This window comes from Rhinoderma darwinii, chromosome 10, assembly GCF_050947455.1.
Source record: "Rhinoderma darwinii isolate aRhiDar2 chromosome 10, aRhiDar2.hap1, whole genome shotgun sequence".
Taxonomy (NCBI): domain Eukaryota; kingdom Metazoa; phylum Chordata; class Amphibia; order Anura; family Rhinodermatidae; genus Rhinoderma; species Rhinoderma darwinii.
This window is the reverse complement of record NC_134696.1, coordinates 22,620,473-22,641,707: the sequence shown is the minus strand read 5'-3', so window position 1 is coordinate 22,641,707 and position 21,235 is coordinate 22,620,473. Positions and strand designations below refer to the sequence as shown.

The 21,235-nt window shown below is 41.8% G+C and overlaps 1 protein-coding gene across 1 annotated transcript; it reads right to left on the bottom strand.

Annotated features, from left to right (window-relative positions):
* Positions 1-4,580: 4,580 nt before the first annotated feature.
* Positions 4,581-20,778, bottom strand: C10H1orf174 (chromosome 10 C1orf174 homolog). The gene is made up of 5 exons (XM_075839489.1): positions 20,613-20,778; positions 14,794-14,916; positions 13,752-14,114; positions 13,364-13,492; positions 4,581-7,746 (listed from the first exon to the last, which is right to left on the bottom strand). The coding sequence occupies exons 1-4, from the start codon at positions 20,625-20,627 to the stop codon at positions 13,364-13,366; spliced, it is 630 nt and encodes a 209-aa protein (XP_075695604.1). The 5' UTR covers positions 20,628-20,778; the 3' UTR covers positions 4,581-7,746.
* Positions 20,779-21,235: the final 457 nt, after the last annotated feature.

Genomic DNA, 21,235 nt, shown 5'->3' with positions numbered 1-21,235 from the left:
ATAACATGTACCCTGATGTACCCCGCACAGATAACATGTACCCTGATGTACCCCGCACAGATTACATATGCCCCCACATTATAAACTGAAACACCAGTAAAACCCCAAACAGAACAACTACCAAGCTACATCTGCGCCCCAAAAGCCAAATGGCGTCCCTCCCTTCTGAGCCCTGCAGCGTGCCTAAACACCAATTTACGTCCACAGATATGGCATTGCCATACCCGGGAGAACCCGGTTAATATTTTCAGTTATTTGTCTTCAGTGGCACAAACTGGGCATAACATATAATGCACTAAAATGGCATATGAGTGGAAAATTGTAATTTTCACTCCGCACCATGCGCTGCGCATTAACCCCTGCGCGCACCACGACATAGCATGTCTTAGTGTGGGGGGGGGGGGGGGTGATGTATGGAGCGTCTCACGTAAAAAATAAAGAATTTAGAACGGCAAAATCGCTGTTTTTTTGGTCACCTTGGCTCTACCTAAAAATGTAATAAAAAGTGCTCAAAAAGTTGTATGTACCAAAAAGTTGCACCAATAAAAACGACCGCTCGTCCCTCAATAAATAAGCCCTCATACCGCTCTATTGACTGAAAAATAAAAAAGTTGTGGCTCTTGGAACGCGGGGAGGAAAAAACTAAGAAGGAAAAGAAAAAAATGGATCACTCCAGAAAGGGTTAATTACTTTCTAATGAAAAACCATTTATGACCACATATGGGGTATTGCCGTACTCGGGAGAAATTGCTTTACAAATGTTGGGGTGCTTTTTCCCCCTTTATCCTTTGTGAAATTGAAAAAAATGCAACATTTTAGTGGAAGAAATGTCGATATTCATTTTCACGGCCTAATTCTAATAAATCCTGCAAAAGACTTGTGGGGTCTAAATGCCCATTATATCCCTAGATAGATTCTTTAAGTGGTGTAATTTCCCCTTTTGGGGGGTTTCCCCTGTTTTGGCCTCTCAGGGGCTTTGCAAATGCGACATGGCACCCAAAAACCATTTCAGCTAAATTTGAGCTCCAAAAGACAAATGGCGCTCCTTCCCTTCTAAGCCTTGCTGTGGGTCCAAACAGCAGTTTATTACTACATATGGCATATTTCCGTAATCGGGAGAAATTGTTTTACAAATGTTGGGGTGCTTTTTCTCCTTTATTCCTTGTAAAAATTAAAAATGGCTACCTTTTTTCAGAAAAAAAGTCGATTTTTACCTTTACAGAATAATTTCAATGAATTCAGCAAAACAACCGTGGTGTCAAAATGCTAACTTTACCCCTAGAAAAATTCCTTGAGGGGTGTAGTTTCCAAAATGGGGTCACTTTCCAGGGGTTTCCACTATTTTGTTCCCTCCAGTGCATTTCAAACGCGACAAGGCACTGAAAACCATTCCAGCAAAATCAGAATTTCAAAATCCAAATGGTGCTCCTTTCCTTCTGAGTTCTGCTGTGGGTCCAAACAGCAGTTTATTACCACATATGGGGTATTGCTATAATCAGGAGAAATTGCTTTACATATGTTGGGGTGTTTTCTCTTTTATACCTTGAAAAAATTAAAAATTTCTACGTTTTTTCAGAAAAAAGTAGATTTTCATATTCACAAACTAATTCAAATAAATTTAGCAAAAAAACTGTGGGTTCAAAATGCTAACTATACCCCTAGATAAATTCCCTGAGGGGTGTAGTTTCCAAAATGAGGTCACTTTTGGGGGTCTTTATTGTTTTGGCCCCACAAGACCTCTTCAAACCTGACATGGTACCTAAAATATATGCTAAAAAAAGAAGGCCCCAAAATCCACTAGGTGCTCCTTTGCTTCTGAGGCTTGTGTTTCAGTCCACGACCGAACTAGGGCCACATGTGGGGTATTTCTAAAAACTGCAGAATCTGGGCAATAAATAATAAGTTACATTTTTGGGGAAAAACCTTCTGTGGTATAGAAAAAAATGTATTACAAATGAATTTTGTATAAAAAAAATGAAATTTGTAACTTTCACCTCTACTTTGCTTTAATTCCTGTGAAACGCCTAAAGGGTTAATACACTTTCTGAATGCTGTTTTGAATACTTTGAGGGGTGCAGTTTTCAAAATGGGGTGATTTATGGGGACTTTCTAATATACAAGACTCTCAAAGCCACTTCAGAACTGAACTTGTCCTTGTAAAAATCGCCTTTTGAAATTTTCTTGAAAATATGAGAAATTGCTGCTAAAGTTCTAAGCCTCGTAACGTCCTAGAAAAATAAAATAATGTTCAAAAAACGATGCCAAACTCAAGTAGACATGTGGGGGATGGTAACTAGTAACTATTTTGTGTGGTATTACTATCGGTTTTACAAGCAGATACATTTAAATTTAGAAAAATGCTAATTTTTGCAATTTTTCGCTAAATTTTGGTGTTTTTCACAATTAAATACTGAATCTATCGGGCAAATTTTGCCAGTAACATAAAGTCCAATGTGTCACGAGAAAACAATCTCAGAATCGCTTGGATAGGTAAAAGCATTCCGGAGTTATTACCACATAAAGTGACACATGTCAGATTTTAAAAATCGGCTTCGTCCTGAAGGCCAAAACAGGCTCAGTCCTGAAGGGGTTAAAGAATTAGATGTTTATTTTGATAAAAATCGTTGTGTTTGTAAATAACACGCAAATAGCAAATAGTGTGTATTTTTTTGCAGGTCCCGACTTCTATCTCTCTGAAATTCCTTGATAGCATTTTCATGGTACCATGTTCTTATTTGTTATGTTTATTATCTTTTCAACTCATGATGTCATTTATTGTGTTACTATTGGTTTTGCACTTGTCTATTTATATATATATTTTTTGTTTTTTGTCTATTTAAATCTTTTGTATCGATGACGTCACTGATGCACTCTGACCTTGATCACATTGGCTGTTTTTTTGGCCGCATGGTGTATTTAAGGAGTGTTGTTTCAATTGAAATTTATATGGCCTGAGGAAGATGCCGGTGCGGCATTGAAACGCGTAGCCTATTGAATAAAAGATCATATCATTATAACCATTCCAAGCATCATTCTTGAGTAGCAGCGCCGATTATATCCCGTTTTTTCCTCTGCAATCATGTTTTAGAAGACAGTGCAGCCAGCTCATGGAGAGACGCAGAGAGAAACGGAGAGGTATTTAGGAGCCCTATGTCTATTACTTTATGTGCACCCTGTAACTACCACTTTTAGAGGATCTCCTAGAAAACGAGAACACAAATTTGCAATGCTACAACACGATGCAGGCTAGTGTCTGCCTGAGAGTTGGAAGGCAAGGGATATGCAAACTAAAAGGCAACCATTCACTTTCCCAGTAACCAGGTGGTTAAAGAGGCTCTGCCACCACATAAGGAGATGGGCGCTGTAATGTAGGTGACAGCAGTGCTTTTTATTTAAAAAAAACTATTTTCACCATTTTTTTTTTTGCGATTTTAGATTTATGCTAATGAGTTGCTTAATGCCCAACTGGGCGGGTTTTTACTTTAGACCAAGTGGGCGTTGTATAGGAGGAGTGTATGACGCTGACCAATCAGTGACCAATCAGCCTCATGCACTTCTCTCCATTCATTTACTCTGCGCATAGGGATCCTGTTCGATAAGTATGTGCTGTCTTATACTAACACATTAACAATACTGAAGTGTTTAGACAGTGAATAGACATTCCACGGGATGTCTATTCACAATCTCTGCACTTTGTTACTGTTTTTGTGGTAGTTACAGCAGAGGAAGCGTAATCTCGCGAGATTATGCTGTAAATGACCGGTAACAACGAGATCACGCTTCCTCTGCTGTAACTACCACAGAAACAATAACGAAGTGCAGAGATTGTGAATAGACATCCCGTGGAATGTCTATTCACTGTCTAAACACTTCAGTATCGTTAATGTGTTAGTATAAGACAGCACATAGTGATCTAAAAGGATCCCTATGCGCTGAGTAAATGAATGGAGTGCATGACGCTGATTGGTCACTGATTGGTCAGCGTCATACACTCCTCTGTATAACGCCCACTTGGTCTAAAGTAAAAACACGCCCACTTGGGCATTAAGCAACTCATTAGCATAAATCTAAAATCGCTAATAAAGTGGTGAAAATAGATCGTTTTTTTTTTAAATAAAAAGCACTACTGTCACCTACATTATAGCGCCGATCTCCTTATGTAGGAGATAGAGGCTCTGTCACCACATTATAAGTGCCCTAACTACATTGGCAGATATGATGTTAATCACTTGTGACTGTTGATACTTCAGTTCCCAGGTTTCATGCAAAGTGACAGAATCCCAAAGTGTTAGAAGACAATCTGACATACAGTATCTATCCTGCATCCATACTTACTTCTGCAGTATCCAACTCGGTCAGATCAGCTTTTTCTGGAAACAGCTCCTCTCTTGTTCATGGGCTGTGTCTGGTATTACAACTCTGCACCATACAAACTACACAGCCTATGAATTGCACTGTTTCTAGAAGAAAATGGACAACCCCTTTAAATTTATGACCCATGACTTCTGGGTTGTCCATTCAATAGGAACGATTGACTTCACAGACCTACAAACAAATGGTCAATCAATAAGAACAAGAGCCATTTTTCACGATCGGTTTTTAATTTTTAAAGGCGTTAACGTTTAACACAATATATAACGTACAATAAAGAGTAAAACGGACGGCTGAGATCTCCATTACTTTTAGAAATCAAATGTAAAAAGGTACAAAAGCAAAATGGGTTTGATGGAAATATTAGAAGCCCTGTTATAATAAGAACAGAATAGTTATGGCTTTTAAGGATGTTACTAAGATGGGTATCATGTGTTGCCCTACTGAACTGAGGGTGCAATTGCCCTCGTGTTTGCAATTGGAGCAAGAAAATAGCACATTATATATGCAACTGAATATTCGTGGCAGCCCATCTGTAAGACACTTCAGCCATACAGCAGAGCCGAGTTGGCTCAAGTAACAATGTGTGGCTCCAGAGGCGTAACCTTAAGGTCCGGGCCCCCATTGCAAGAGCTATAGCAGGGTCGCCACCAACCATATACTATTTATTATACTGTGTCTTATGTGGCTGAGGGGCTTTTGGGCCACTCAGGCTCCAGGGCCGAGTGTGACTGCTCCCTCTGCCCCCCCCCCCTATAGCTACACCCCTGTGGCTTTATGGTTCTGCCTTGTATTTAGGGAGTCACAGGGGCAGGATTGGCACTTAAGGGGCAGTTTGCGCTCGCTAGCTACATCGTCTTGCAGCCGGGTCCGGCTTCTGAATCCCCTTCCCCCATGATGAGCTGTAATAAATGGACGGACTTGGTCCACCAGAGCGGGACCTGCTAATACTTAGTGGCTCTCGTTCTGTCTCAGAGGGGGATCCTGAGCAGGGACCCCTCCTCTATGTAGTCAATACGCAGGTTTCTTTTTTTCCTCTTGAACATATTTGTCATTGATTCTACATCACAAGAAGTGAACTATGATGGTGACACGCGGGCGCCAGAATATTATAATTTTTTTTTCTCCCTGGGCTAATAATCTGTATTCTACAAAGGGCGTTTTGCCAATTACATGTATGCTCCACAATTTCAGCAACGGTCACCCTAAATTGAGCTTCACCTTACATTAAATTCATGAAGCAATTAACATGGCACCTAATCAGGCATTAATACACTCATTATGTAATTGCACTACCTTAGGCTGTGGCGTCACCTGCAGCCCTGAAGGCAGAATTGCTGCGGCGGCACCTACCGAGCGTCTGCCGACACTACGGGACAACCCACCCATTGCATTCATATACAGGCAATACAGTGCCAAGGCAGTGGGGGTGGCTCGCAGAATATCACAATCCAAGGCACAGGTGGCAGTGCCATCCCGCTTTAATGGAGGATGTGACCATATTAGAAGACATGCATATAACATTTTATACCAAAGTGATATGCCAAAACACAAGGGTCATTTAGGGATGGATTAGAGCAATGATCCCCCAATAGCTGGAGAGACAGGTTGGGGACCACTAGACCAGAGGTAGCAAAGAGAATGGAGGATCACGATCACGCGATTCGAATAATAGACACTTTCATGAACAGGAGTGGTTGTTATAAATGATGAGTAGTCGTGACTGTATAACATCGGGGAAATATACATACCAGGTGCCATTCATGAAAACTACTGTCTAACCTAAAAACTGCCTGTTGCCCATAGCAACCAATCACCGCACAGCTTTCATTTTTCCGGAGCAGTTTCAAAAATTAAAGCTGAGCTGATTGGTTGCAAGACAGTTACCATAAATGAGGAAGATTTATAAAACGGTCTAACATAAAATCTGTCTTTGTTGCCCATAGCAACCAATCACAGCGAAGCCTTCAATTTTCAAGAGAACTATAGGAAATAAAAGCTGCATGGTGATTGGTTGCAACGGGACACGGACAGTTTTTTATGTTAGACAGTTTTATAAATCTCCCTTATTGGATCTCACTTACCAAAACTATGTAGCAACCAATCAGAGCTGAGCTTTCATTTCCCATGTTGCTCTGGAAAAATTAAAGCTGCAATGTGATTGGTTGCTATGGGCAACAGACAGCTTTTATGTTAGACAGTTTTATGAATCTTTTCTTGAGCTCAATTTACCTACAGTTGATGCTGTGCTGATTGGCATTGTTGCCTAGCAACACAGGACCTGGAATCAGGTGACAACTTTTGAGCACTTCACTCCTGCTATATCTGTACACAAATATTAAAGCTTTTCGCCGTCAGGCTTATGAATGTAAGAGACAACCATGGAGGGGACCACTGTACCTAAGCGTTCCGTAACTTTTACATGCAAACGCTAACATTAGTCACATATTTATTAAAGCCAATACAAATAACAGAGTAAATATATACACACACAAAGATACAGCAGAGCTGAGTTTGTCATTTGACTGTTTCTCCTGGATCTAGTGTTAACCTCCTGAGATCATGCAGTAGGTGAACTTGCAGTCAGCTGGGAAACCACAGATAACACAGTGTGATATCATAGCACATCGATCCGTACAGCCAACTCAGCTCTGCTACATCGTTGATTATTCTATTTAACAGCGTCAATCATTGTGTCATGTCTTTACAAGGCAAACGAAAAACATATTCTTCAAAACTTCCATTTGAATGCATGATCACATTGTGTAAAGATGTAGCAGAGCAGACTTTGTCAATCAAGTCTTAGACTAAGCAGATATAAGAGGGATGTGGCAACTGTCAAACTCAGCTCTACTACATCGGACCATGTTTTTGTTTTTAACATAACAATCATGGCCCCTATACGGTGCCACGCAACGTCCTTTGACTCCCACAACACTTGAGCATCTTGAGTACCAATCCTGTGACCTTCCAGCTGTTTCTTGGCCATTCACATTCTTGTTCCCCCATTTTTAATATTTTCAGCACCTTTAAACGTTACAGATATAAAAAGGAAGAAACGTAATGTACATAAACAATTTAATATAAATTACACATCCCTGTGTGTGGCTTTGAAGCTTAATATTGGTACTCCTATCAGCGGGGGTACCACCACTATAAGGTATGGGGTTTATTCCAATGGCAACAAAAAACCCAAGTGTTATGGGACGGGTTAACACTCGCCCTCCACTCACATCCTAAAAATAATTACAAGGATGTGGATCTTCTCGGTTTATATACACATAAAAGCACTTTGGCTTGAACACAGTTTGTGTGTTTGTAATAAGCAGTAGGTAGTGGGTCCAATCCAGTGTCCTGGCTGCAAAATAGCGGCACCTGAAAAACAGGAAGATAAACAAATGAAACCTCGCCGATTCATAAGCTGGATTACACTTTTCAGCAGTCCTATGTAAAAAAAACAACATGATATTACAATGAGATGCCAAATGTATTCCTGAAAAAATTCAGCTCTGCTACATCTGTACAGAAATCACTGACAAGCATACAAAATTCATCATGCTTTCTTGTACTGATGTTAAGTTGCATCATCTCTTTCCCCATTTACATCCAGAGCTGCTGTCAAAATTGTTATGGTTACCCTTGGAAACAGACTGGGGGTCACGGTCACCTTTACTCTGCTGTCTTACATGTGACCTAACAGCTCAGCTCTAGCTGTGTAGCAGTCATCTGATCTGCCACAATGCACTCACTACCCACGGCCACAGGAGCTCAGCAGAAATATATATGCAGTTCTGGAAATAAATGGGGAAAAGAAAAAAATTCAAGCGAATGATCAAAAATGTTGGGAGATTTCAGCTCTGAAGCCTGCAGAATTGTGAATGCAGCTCTGAACTATAATATAGGTTTGTAACCCTACGGTATATATGCACATCATACAGTATACCCTACAGTATGCGTATGTCCAGATATGTAATCTAGTGTACCCTACAGTGTGTGTATGTCCAGATATGTAATCTAGTGTACCCTACAGTGTGTGTATGTCCAGATATGTAATCTAGTGTATCCTACAGTGTGTGTATGTCCTGAGATGTAATCTAGTTTACCCTACAGTGTGTGTATATCCTGAGATGTAATCTAGTGTACCCTACAGTGTGTGTATGTCCTGAGATGTAATCTAGTGTACCCTACAGTATGTGTATGTCCTGAGATGTAATCTAGTGTATCCTACAGTGTGTGTATGTCCTGATATGTAATCTAGTGTACCCTACAGTGTGTGTATGTCCAGATATGTAATCTAGTGTACCCTACAGTATGTGTATGTCCTGAGATGTAATCTAGTGTACCCTACAGTATGCGTATGCCCAGATATGTAATCTAGTGTACCCTACAGTATGCGTATGTCCAGATATGTAATCTAGTGTACCCTACAGTATGTGTATGTCCAGATATGTAATCTAGTGTACCCTACAGTGTGTGTATGTCCAGATATGTAATCTAGTGTATCCTACAGTGTGTGTATGTCCTGAGATGTAATCTAGTTTACCCTACAGTGTGTGTATATCCTGAGATGTAATCTAGTGTACCCTACAGTGTGTGTATGTCCTGAGATGTAATCTAGTGTACCCTACAGTATGTGTATGTCCTGAGATGTGATCTAGTGTACCCTACAGTGTGTGTATGTCCTGAGGTGTGATCTAGTGTATCCTACAGTATGTGTATGTCCAGATATGTAATCTAGTGTACCCTACAGTATGTGTATGTCCTGAGGTGTGATCTAGTGTATCCTACAGTATGTGTATGTCCAGATATGTAATCTAGTGTACCCTACAGTGTGTGTATGTCCTGAGGTGTGATCTAGTGTACCCTACAGTATGTGTATGTCCAGATATGTAATCTAGTGTACCCTACAGTATGTGTATGTCCAGAGATGTAATCTAGTGTATCCTACAGTATGTGTATGTCCAGATATGTAATCTAGTTTACCCTACAGTATGTGTATGTCCTGAGATGTGATCTAGTGTACCCTACAGTGTGTGTATGTCCTGAGACGTGATCTAGTGTACCCTACAGTATGTGTATGTCCAGATATGTAATCTAGTTTACCCTACAGTATGTGTATGTCCTGAGGTGTGATCTAGTGTATCCTACAGTATGTGTATGTCCAGATATGTAATCTAGTGTACCCTACAGTATGTGTATGTCCTGAGGTGTGATCTAGTGTATCCTACAGTATGTGTATGTCCAGATATGTAATCTAGTGTACCCTACAGTATGTGTATGTCCTGAGGTGTGATCTAGTGTATCCTACAGTATGTGTATGTCCAGAGATGTAATCTAGTGTACCCTACAGTATGTGTATGTCCAGATATGTAATCTAGTGTATCCTACAGTATGTGTATGTCCTGAGATGTAATCTAGTTTACCCTACAGTATGTGTATGTCCTGAGATGTGATCTAGTGTACCCTACAGTGTGTGTATGTCCTGAGATGTAATCTAGTTTACCCTACAGTATGTGTATGTCCTGAGGTGTGATCTAGTGTACCCTACAGTGTGTGTATGTCCTGAGGTGTGATCTAGTGTATCCTACAGTGTGTGTATGTCCAGATATGTAATCTAGTGTATCCTACAGTATGTGTATGTCCTGAGATGTAATCTAGTGTACCCTACGGTATGTGTATGTCCCGATTAGGGATGCACGGTGCATCGAAACTTCGATACTGTGCATCCCTAAACTGTTCGATACCGCTATTTCCTGTATTTCGATACTGAGCTGCGCAGCCGCACAGCTCAGTATAGTAATGAATGTATGTGAGCGCGGCTGCGGCTGTGTAATTCAGCCACAGCCCCGCTCCTGAGTCATGACATGTGCGCGGGGTCAGGATGATGCGATGCGGCCGGCGCTGCACTAATGAGCAGCGACACTGAAGACAGAACATGGCGGGCGCACCACAAAACACCCCCATGTTCTGTCCTCAGTGCCTGAACTGCCGCTCATTAGTGCAGCGCCGGCCGCACCTCCTCATGCTGACCGCGCACGCACTTCCTGTCAGGAGCGGGGCAATGACTGTATTACACAGCCGCAGCCCCGCTCTATAACGGCGGAGATCAGAGAAACCTCTCATCTCCGCCGCTGTTCTCCTGAATGCTGCGATCACAGCTGACTGCAGCATTCAGGGGAAAGTGAGAAGGGGGGATGCCCCTGGATCGCGTCACAGGGAATTCCTGTGACGTGATCGAGAGCCATACCATATATGGGCAGACAGCCCAGGGTCTATTGACGGACCCCAGGGCTGTCTTACCATATTTCATGTTGTTAGGACATACTTGGGTATGTCCTAACAACTGCCTGTGTATTATCTGTCCACAGGTTAATGTACTGGCACATATCTGATATATGTCTGTGTTATCCGTCCACAGGCTAATGTACTGGCACATATCTGATATATGTCTGTGTTATCCGTCCACAGTCTGATGTACTGGCACATATCTGATATATGTCAGTACATTAAAGTTTAAAAATAAAGTAAAAACAAAGTATTGTTAAAATTAAAAAAAAATACACATTCACCTTTTTTACAATAAACATTAAAATAAGTCTCAATACATAAAATACACACATTCAGTAATGGCGCGGACAACAATGTTTTTGCATCATTTATGATGTGTGCGCTGTAAAAAATGAAATAAACACGGCTTTCATTCACTTATTAATGTGAGGCGCGATGAATTTACCCTCCATGTTCCTCACATTAATAGTAATTAACCCCATCATGTACCTCGCACATTAACCCAATATGACTGAGAAACATGATGGGATTAATTACTATTAATGTGAGGCGCATTCAAAATTCATCACACGTCGCGCCGCACATCAGAAAATGGAAGAATTTTTTTTTTATTACTGTTGCCAAAAGTATCGAAATTGGTATCGAAATCGCAATACTAAATGAAGTATCGGTATCGAAGTCCAAATTCTGGTATCGTGACATCCCTAGTCCCGATATGTAATCTAGTATACCCTACAGTATGTGTATGTCCCGATATGTAATCTAGTATACCCTACAGTATGTGTATGTCCAGATATGTAATCTAGTGTACCCTACAGTATGTGTATGTCCAGAGATGTAATCTAGTGTACCCTACAGTATGTGTATGTCCAGATATGTAATCTAGTGTACCCTACAGTGTGTGTATGTCCAGAGATGTCATCTAGTGTACCTTACAGTGTATGTCCTGAGATGTAATCTAGTGTACCCTACAGTGTGTGTATGTCCTGAGTTGTAATCTAGTGTACCCTACAGTGTGTGTATGTCCTGAGATGTAATCTAGTGTACCCTACAGTGTGTGTATGTCCTGAGATGTAATCTAGTGTACCCTACAGTATTTGTATGTCCAGAGATGTAATCTAGTGTACCCTACAGTATGTGTATGTCCAGAGATGTAATCTAGTGTACCCTACAGTATTTGTATGTCCAGAGATGTAATCTAGTGTACCCTACAGTGTGTGTATGTCCAGATATGTAATCTAGTGTACCCTACAGTGTGTGTATGTCCTGAGATGTAATCTAGTGTACCCTACAGTATGTGTATGTCCTGATATGTAATCTAGTGTACCCTACAGTATGTGTATGTCCTGATATGTAATCTAGTGTACCCTACAGTATGTGTATGTCCTGATATGTAATCTAGTGTACCCTACAGTATGTGTATGTCCTGATATGTAATCTAGTGTATCCTACAGTATGTGTATGTCCAGATATGTAATCTAGTGTACCCTACAGTATGTGTATGTCCAGAGATGTAATCTAGTGTACCCTACAGTATGTGTATGTCCAGAGATGTAATCTAGTGTATCCTACAGTGTGTGTATGTCCTGAGATGTAATCTAGTGTATCCTACAGTATGTGTATGTCCAGAGATGTAATCTAGTGTAACCTACAGTATGTGTATGTCCAGATATGTAATCTAATGTACCCTACAGTGTGTGTATGTCCTGAGATGTAATCTAGTGTACCCTACAGTATGTGTATGTCCTGATATGTAATCTAGTGTACCCTACAGTATGTGTATGTCCAGATATGTAATCTAGTGTACCCTACAGTGTGTGTATGTCCAGATATGTAATCTAGTGTATCCTACAGTGTGTGTATGTCCTGAGATGTAATCTAGTTTACCCTACAGTGTGTGTATATCCTGAGATGTAATCTAGTGTACCCTACAGTGTGTGTATGTCCAGATATGTAATCTAGTGTACCCTACAGTGTGTGTATGTCCAGATATGTAATCTAGTGTATCCTACAGTGTGTGTATGTCCTGAGATGTAATCTAGTTTACCCTACAGTGTGTGTATATCCTGAGATGTAATCTAGTGTACCCTACAGTATGTGTATGTCCAGAGATGTAATCTAGTGTATCCTACAGTATGTGTATGACCCGATATGTAATCTAGTGTACCCTACAGTATGTGTATGTCCTGATATGTAATCTAGTGTACCCTACAGTGTGTGTATGTCCAGATATGTAATCTAGTGTACCCTACAGTATGTGTATGTCCAGAGATGTAATCTAGTGTATCCTACAGTGTGTGTATGTCCAGATATGTAATCTAGTGTACCCTACAGTATGTGTATGTCCAGAGATGTAATCTAGTGTATCCTACAGTATGTGTATGACCCGATATGTAATCTAGTGTACCCTACAGTATGTGTATGTCCTGATATGTAATCTAGTGTATCCTACAGTGTGTGTATGTCCTGAGGTGTGATCTAGTGTATCCTACAGTGTGTGTATGTCCAGATATGTAATCTAGTGTACCCTACAGTGTGTGTATGTCCTGATATGTAATCTAGTGTACCCTACAGTATGTGTATGTCCTGATATGTAATCTAGTGTACCCTACAGTGTGTGTATGTTTTTCTGTTTCGTTTAGTCTTTTCACAATATAGAAATATATTCTGGTTCGGTGATACCCTATATAGACTAATCACTTACTTAAATAGTATCTTCATTATTCAGGCCTTCATCCTCCTCCTCATCATCTTCCTCCTTAGCTCTGAAGTGGAGGTTCCTCAGTTCTCGTCTGCTCATAGAAGCACAGGATGTAGCAACCGGTGGAAAGTCCTAAGTGTCAAAGAAATCAGATTATATCCAAATACACAAGTCTCCATTGATACGGTAAGACTGTATTCACGCGGTACAGTCAGTGGGTAATGACAACTTCTGTATAGGACTGCAGAAAATGTTGGCGTAATATTAATAAAAAAATAATAATTTACCTTAATTGTCACCCCAGAAGAAATCTCATAAAATGCCGACCTATGTGTCTCCACGGTTACAGACTACAAACAACTGTGTGTGTAGTCTGACCCTGAAGTCTTACCTGCATGAGGTCTGCGTTTTCAAAGAATCTCCCGAGTGGCATTGGCTGGTTGCTGTCTTCATCGAAAAAGGGACTGTTGTCTGTGTAAACACCTCTACCGTCTGGATGTGCCGCTCCTGACAATACCATACCATCGCCGCTGTCGTCCGTCAACCCATGATATGAAGCGTAGTCACTGGCCCTGGACACCTGACGGGCAGACACACGGTTGCTGACCGTCACCTTTGGGCACCTCCTGCCTCGGACCTTTCCCCGAGTACCAGTTTTAGTACATCTCCTGGTGCTATTGCTTGGTAGTCCACTGTTCTGGTCACATATAATCTTTTTTGATCGATTCCTATCGGAAGCTTCGCGGGATGATGCCTGAAACAAATCAGATATAGAATTTATAAGGAATCCTACGTGGACACATGACACTATTTGCTTTGCTACATTATAGGGGTCATTTGAACGAGTCTTGCTGCTTTCCCTCCCCCTCTTGATCAGCTGGTATTATCAAGAGAACCACCAGCGTGGGATCACCGACTAGAATGTATCTACCGACTAGACTGTTCCTAACCGTTAACCGTATCCTCATCCATCAAAATCCCTTATTTGCACCATACTGTAACTCTTGCAATACCTCCATTGCAAACTTAAAGGGATTTTCCACTTAATAAAGGTTAAAAACATTGAATAATGAAAAGTTCTGCAACTTTTGAATATGATTTATGATTTAAATGCTGCACCAATTTCAAGATCTCTGCTTTCTGTCAGTGAATGGAAACATTCTTGTTCGCATCCAGAAGGTGAAAACCTGTGCAGATCTGGTCTAACTAACATAGTGTGGACCATTATAATAGAGAGCTCTTGCACTCATGCACTATAATGAGCCATCTCTGCTTGCGGTCAGTGAATATATATATATATATATATATTTTTTTGTACATCTAGTCCTTAAACCTCTTCAAGTTTGAACTGGAGAGATTGCAAGTATAAGGCTTTGTTCACATGCTGCATCAGGGGCTCTGTTGCATATTTCTACACACCCCAGTATACTTACCAGACATCCTTTCTTTGCAGACTTTTCAGAGTTGCAGATTACAGCTTCATCATCGGAGGATTGCTGTGCGGTCGAGCAATTTTGAGATTTTTGCCGAGCCGAGCATCGCACCCCATCTGTTAACTGGAAACAAATTCTAAGAATAAATTTGGTTGTTTCCACTGTAAGGCACCTTACAGTAAAGAATGTGGTGAACTTTGGGAAACTGGACCTGTTCTTGGGCATGTGAAAATTTAGACAGTTTGTGCTCGAGAGCTGCACTTCCTACTGTAACTGGAAGTTGTACCTGCCATTGTGGAGCCCCCAGAAAACTGCAACCACAGGGAGACCGCGATATGCCTAATAAACTATGAAGAGGCCGCTGCAGCCCCTTTAGTCAGGTTGTTGGGGGTGCCGGGGGTCAGACCCTCACTGAGCTGATATTTCTGACCTATCCTAAGGACAGGATACCAATATAAGAGAAAACTTGCCATTCAGGATTCTTTAAAATCGGAGTGACAAATCCTGTAGGGACGATTACTGCAGCCATATTGGTGGCCACCCAGCTTGCCCAGAAAATGATATAATGAAGAAATGATTGAATACAATTTTTAAGAATTTTGACTAGAGGACGACTAGGACTTTGATTTATTGGTGATCTTCTAAATTTGAGAAAAAATGCAGGTTAACAACGAAGACGCAGAAAATAAATAGGAGATAGATAGATAGATAGATAGATATGTGATAGATAGATAGATAGATAGATAGATAGATATGTGATAGATAGAGATGTGATTGATAGATAGGAGATAGATAGATAGATAGATATGAGATAGATAGATAGATATGTGATAGATAGATAGATATGTGATAGATAGATAGATATGTGATAGATAGATAGATAGATAGATAGATAGATAGATAGATAGATAGATAGATAGATAGATAGATAGATATGTGATAGATAGATAGATAGATAGATAGATAGATAGATAGATAGATAGATAGATATGAGATAGAGAGATAGATATGAGATAGATAGATAGATATGTGATAGATAGATAGATATGTGATAGATAGATAGATAGATAGATAGATAGATAGATAGATAGATATGAGATAGATAGATATGTGATTGATAGATAGATAGATAGATAGATAGATAGATATGAGATAGAGAGATAGATATGAGATAGATATGATAGATAGATAGATAGATATGATAGATAGATAGATAGATAGATAGATAGATAGATAGATAGATAGATAGATAGATAGATAGATAGATAGATAGATAGATAGATAGATAGATAGATAGATAGATAGATAGATAGATAGATAGATAGATAGATAGATAGATAGATAGATAGATAGATAGATAGATAGATAGATGAGATAGATAGATAGATAGATAGATAGATAGATAGATAGATAGATAGATATGAGATAGATAGATATGAGATAGATAGATATGAGATAGATAGATAGATAGATAGATAGATATGAGATAGATAGATAGATATGATAGATAGATAGATAGATAGATAGAATATGAGATAGATGTTTTATTTTAAGAACATAGTAATGTACTGCAGAATATGTTGGTGTTGCATAAATGAAGGTTGTTATTATAATATTTTGGGATGTATAACTGACTAATACATTATTACAGCAGTGAAATCCCCAGCATTACAGAATTGTCTGGCATTTATCTGCACATCCCAGGATAAGGTTTATATAGCGGTGTCTGATCTCAGCTCTACACCAGACAGGACAAAGATTCCACTATGACTTCCAAATACTCCCCATGAATCCTCATGTAAATCAGGGATTCCTATAATACTTGCTTTCATACCGACCGCTATACGTGCAACCACTATTTCCCTAGAACCTACGTGCTAAATATCACTTGCTCCTAATGTTAATGGGAATAAAGACAGCAATTCAGAAAGAACATTTTGCGAAATACACCAAACATTTTCAATATAGGGAAGGATTCTTTACAGTAAGAGTAGCACTTATCTCATGACTAGTTCTGATTGAAAAAGGGAAAGTAGGTAAAAATCGCCCAGGGGAGTTTATTTTGCCTCCTCTGGATAAAACAGTTGGGTTTGTGAAAGCGTACACATGATTGACACGAGTGTTCTCCTTGATCCAACTTTCTATGTAAGGTTTTTAGTTCCCTACTACAGTTTAATGTTGGGACTCATAAGACAATCGATGGTCTTGGTGAACATACACGACTGTCTTTACCCACTGTCCTCTTTACTCAACACCCTAAATAATCCCAATCGTTATTACAAACCCCCTTGGAATATTCACTTTTCACCTTCCCACACCCCAACTCTATCCGCTGATCTACTGTCACACAGACAACTCACCCACTGCCTCCATAATCTGACACCTCTACTACCCATCCACTGCCTTAATCATCATCATCTGACACCTCTACAACACATTCACTGCCTCCATCATCATTGGACACCTCTACAACACATCCACTGCCTTCATCATCATGGCACCTCTATAACCCATCCACTGCCTTCATCATCATCTGACACCTCTGCAACCCATCCACTGCCTCCATCATCATCTGACACCTCTACAACACATCCACTGCCTTCATCATGGCACCTCTATAACCCATCCACTGCCTCCATCATCATCTGACACCTCTACAACCCATCCTCTGCCACCATCATCATTGGACACCTCTATAACCCATCCACTGCCTTCATCATCATTGGACACCTCTACTACCCATCCACCGCCTCCACCATCATCATCTGACACCTCTACAACCTATCCACCGCCCCCATCATCATCCAACACCTCTACTACCCATCCACTGCCTCCATCATCATCTAACAACTCTGCAACCCATCCACTGCCTCCATCATCATCTGACACCTCTACAACCTATCCACTGCCTCCATCATCATCTGACACCTCTACAACCTATCCACTGCCTCCATCATCTGAACCATCTACAACCCATCCACTGCCTCCATCATCTGAACCATCTACAACCCATCCACTGCCTCCATCATCTGACACCTCTACAACCCATCCACTGCCTTCATCATCATCTGAATCCCCTACAACCTATCCACTGCCTCGATCATCTGACATCTCTACAACCCATCCACCGCCTCCATCATCATCTGACACCTCTACAACCTATCCACCGCCTCCATCATCATCTGACACCTCTACAACCCATCCACTACCTCCATCATCATCTGACCCCTCTTCAACCCTTCCATCTACTGCCTCTGTCATCATCTGGCACCCCTGGATCCCATCCGCTGACTCCATCATCATCTGACACCTCTACAAGCCATCCACCGCCTCCATCATCATCTGACACCTATACTACCCATCCACCGCCTCCATCATCATCTGACACCTCTACAACCCATCCACCGCCTCCATCATCATCATCTGACACCTCTACTACCCATCCACCACCTCCACCATCATCTGACACCTCTACAACCCATCCACTGCCTCCATCATCATCTGACACCTCTACATCCCATCCACCGCCTCAATCATCATCATCTGACACCTCTACAACCCATCCACTGCCTCATCATTATCTGACACCCATACAACCCATCCACTGCCTCCATCTTTATCAGACACCTCTACAACCCATACACTTCATCTGACACCTCTAGAACCTATCCACCGCCTTCATCATCATCTAACACCTCTACTACCCATCCACTGCATCCATCATCATCTGACACCTCTACATCTCATCCACTGTCTCCATCATCACCAGACACCTCTACAACCTATCCACTGCCTCCATCTGACACCTCTACAACCCATCCACTGCCTCCATCATCTGACATCTCTACAACCCATCCACTGCCTCCATCATCATCTGAATCCCCTACAACCTATCCACTGCCTCGATCATCTGACATCTCTACAACCCATCCACCGCCTCCATCATCATCTGACACCTCTACAACCCATCCACTGCCTCCATCATCATCTCACACCTCTACAACCCATCCATCATCATCTGACACATCTATAATGCATCAACTGCCTCTACGATCATCTCACACCTCTACAACCGATCCACCACCTCCATCATCTGACACCTCTACAACCGATCCACTGCCTCCATCATCATCCAACACCTCTACTACCCATTCAACTGCCTCCATCATCATCTAACACCTCTGCAACCCATCCACTGCCTTCATCATCATCTTACACCTCAACATCCCATCCACCGCCTCCATCGTCTGACACCTCTACAACCCATCCACCGCCTCCATTATCTGACACCTCTACAACCCATCCTGCGCCTCCATCATCATCTGACACCTCTACAACCCATCCACCGCATCCATCATCATCTGACACCTCTACAACCCATCCACCGCCTCCATTATCTGAGACCTCTACAACCCATCCACCCCCTCCATCATCATCATCTAACACCTCTACTACCCATCCACTGCCTCCATCATTATCTGACAGCACTACAACCCATCCAGAACCTCCATCATCATCATCTGACACCTCTACAATACATCCACCGCCTCCATTATCATCTGACACCTCTACAATACATCCACCGCCTCCATTATCATCTGACACCTCTACAACCCATCCACCGCCTCCATCATCATATGACACCTCTACTACCCATCCACTGCCTCCATCATCATCTGACACCTCTACAATCCATCCACTGCCTCCATCATCATCGGACACCTCTAAAACCCATCCACCGCCTCCATTATCTGACACCTCTACAACCCATCCACCGCCTCCATCATCTGACACCTCTACAACCCATCCACCGCCTCCATTATCTGACACCTCTACAACCTATCCACCGCCTCCATCATCATCTGACACCTCTACAACCCATCCTCTAACTTCATCATCATCTGACACCTCTACAACCTATCCACTGCCTCCATCATCATCTGACACCTCTACAACCCATCCACCGCCTCCATCATCATCTGACACCTCTACAACCCATCCACTGCCTCCATCATCATCTGACACCTCTACAACCCATCCACTGCCTCCATCATCATCTGACACCTCTACAACCTATCCACTGCCTCCATCATCATCTGACACCTCTACAACCTATCCACTGCCTCCATCATCATCTGACACCTCTACAACCCATCCACTGCCTCCATCATCATCTGACACCTCTACTACCCATCCACTGCCTCCATCATCATCTAACACCTCTACAACCCATCCACTGCCTCCATCATCATCTGACACCTCTGCAACCTATCCTCTGCCTCCATCATCATCTAACACCTCTACAACCCATCCACCGCCTCCATCATCATCTGACACCTCTACTACCCATCCACTGCCTCCATCATCTGACACCTCTACAACCCATCCACTGCCTCCATCATCATCTGACACCTCTACAACCCATCCTCTGCCTCCATCATCATCTGACACCTCTACAACCCATCCACTGCCTGCATCATCATCTCTACGGTTCCTCCATATTTGATACTAGGACCTCACATAAGATTCCACTGACTGCAAACCTAATTCCAATGGCTGCAGTGCCCCCTCCCACAGCATTGCTGCCAATCATCCTAGTGCTTAGTGATTTCCTATATATCAACTCATCTAAGCCCCCCAACTTTACTATAACCCCACTCTCTGCCCCATCTACATCAGGTCCCCATCGACCTCACTGTCCATATTAACCTTATATGCCTGCATTACCCCATAACCCGGAGGCACTGCTCCGCCCATGTCCCTGTCTCTCCCCTCCCCCAAATACATACAGTGCCCCACTGTACCACACTCCACCTCACCTTTCTCTTCTTCATGGAGAAATCCCGGCTCCTACCGCCGCCAAAACTCTCCTACTACTTAGTAAAACTTTCCAGGCTCCGCGTCAGCCCCGCCCAGTAACTCACACACGGAGAACCGGCCTGCGTCTGACGTCATGAGGGAAACACATAGTAACGTGGCCATCTTAACTGAGGGCAAAACAACAGCGACATCCACAGGAGAGTGAAGGCACGTACTGCGACGTGAAGCAAATGGAATCCATGCCTGAAGCTGGCAAGCGCTCATGCACCCTTTCATCACTGTGTTTTGGTTACGTTTGCAAAAATGTTAATTGTTTTTTTTCTTGTCTTTTTTTGTTATTATTAGTTTTTTGTTTGGTTTTGTTCAAGAAATATACCTCAGAACACAGTTTGAAGCCAGAAAGTGTCCAACATTATTTGTGACATTGCAGCCTGTTATTGTGAATGCTTTGAGGTAAAAATAAAATCATGGAGCATTCAGGCTAAGTTCACACTTGGGGTTTGCTGTGTCTCTTCCTTATACTAAAAAGAGTAGCAGAAAACTTTGATTTTGGCGTTTGAAAATTATGATTTATTTATTTTTAAACCGTGGCACGTCCTGTATTCTGTGGTTTTGCAGCAGC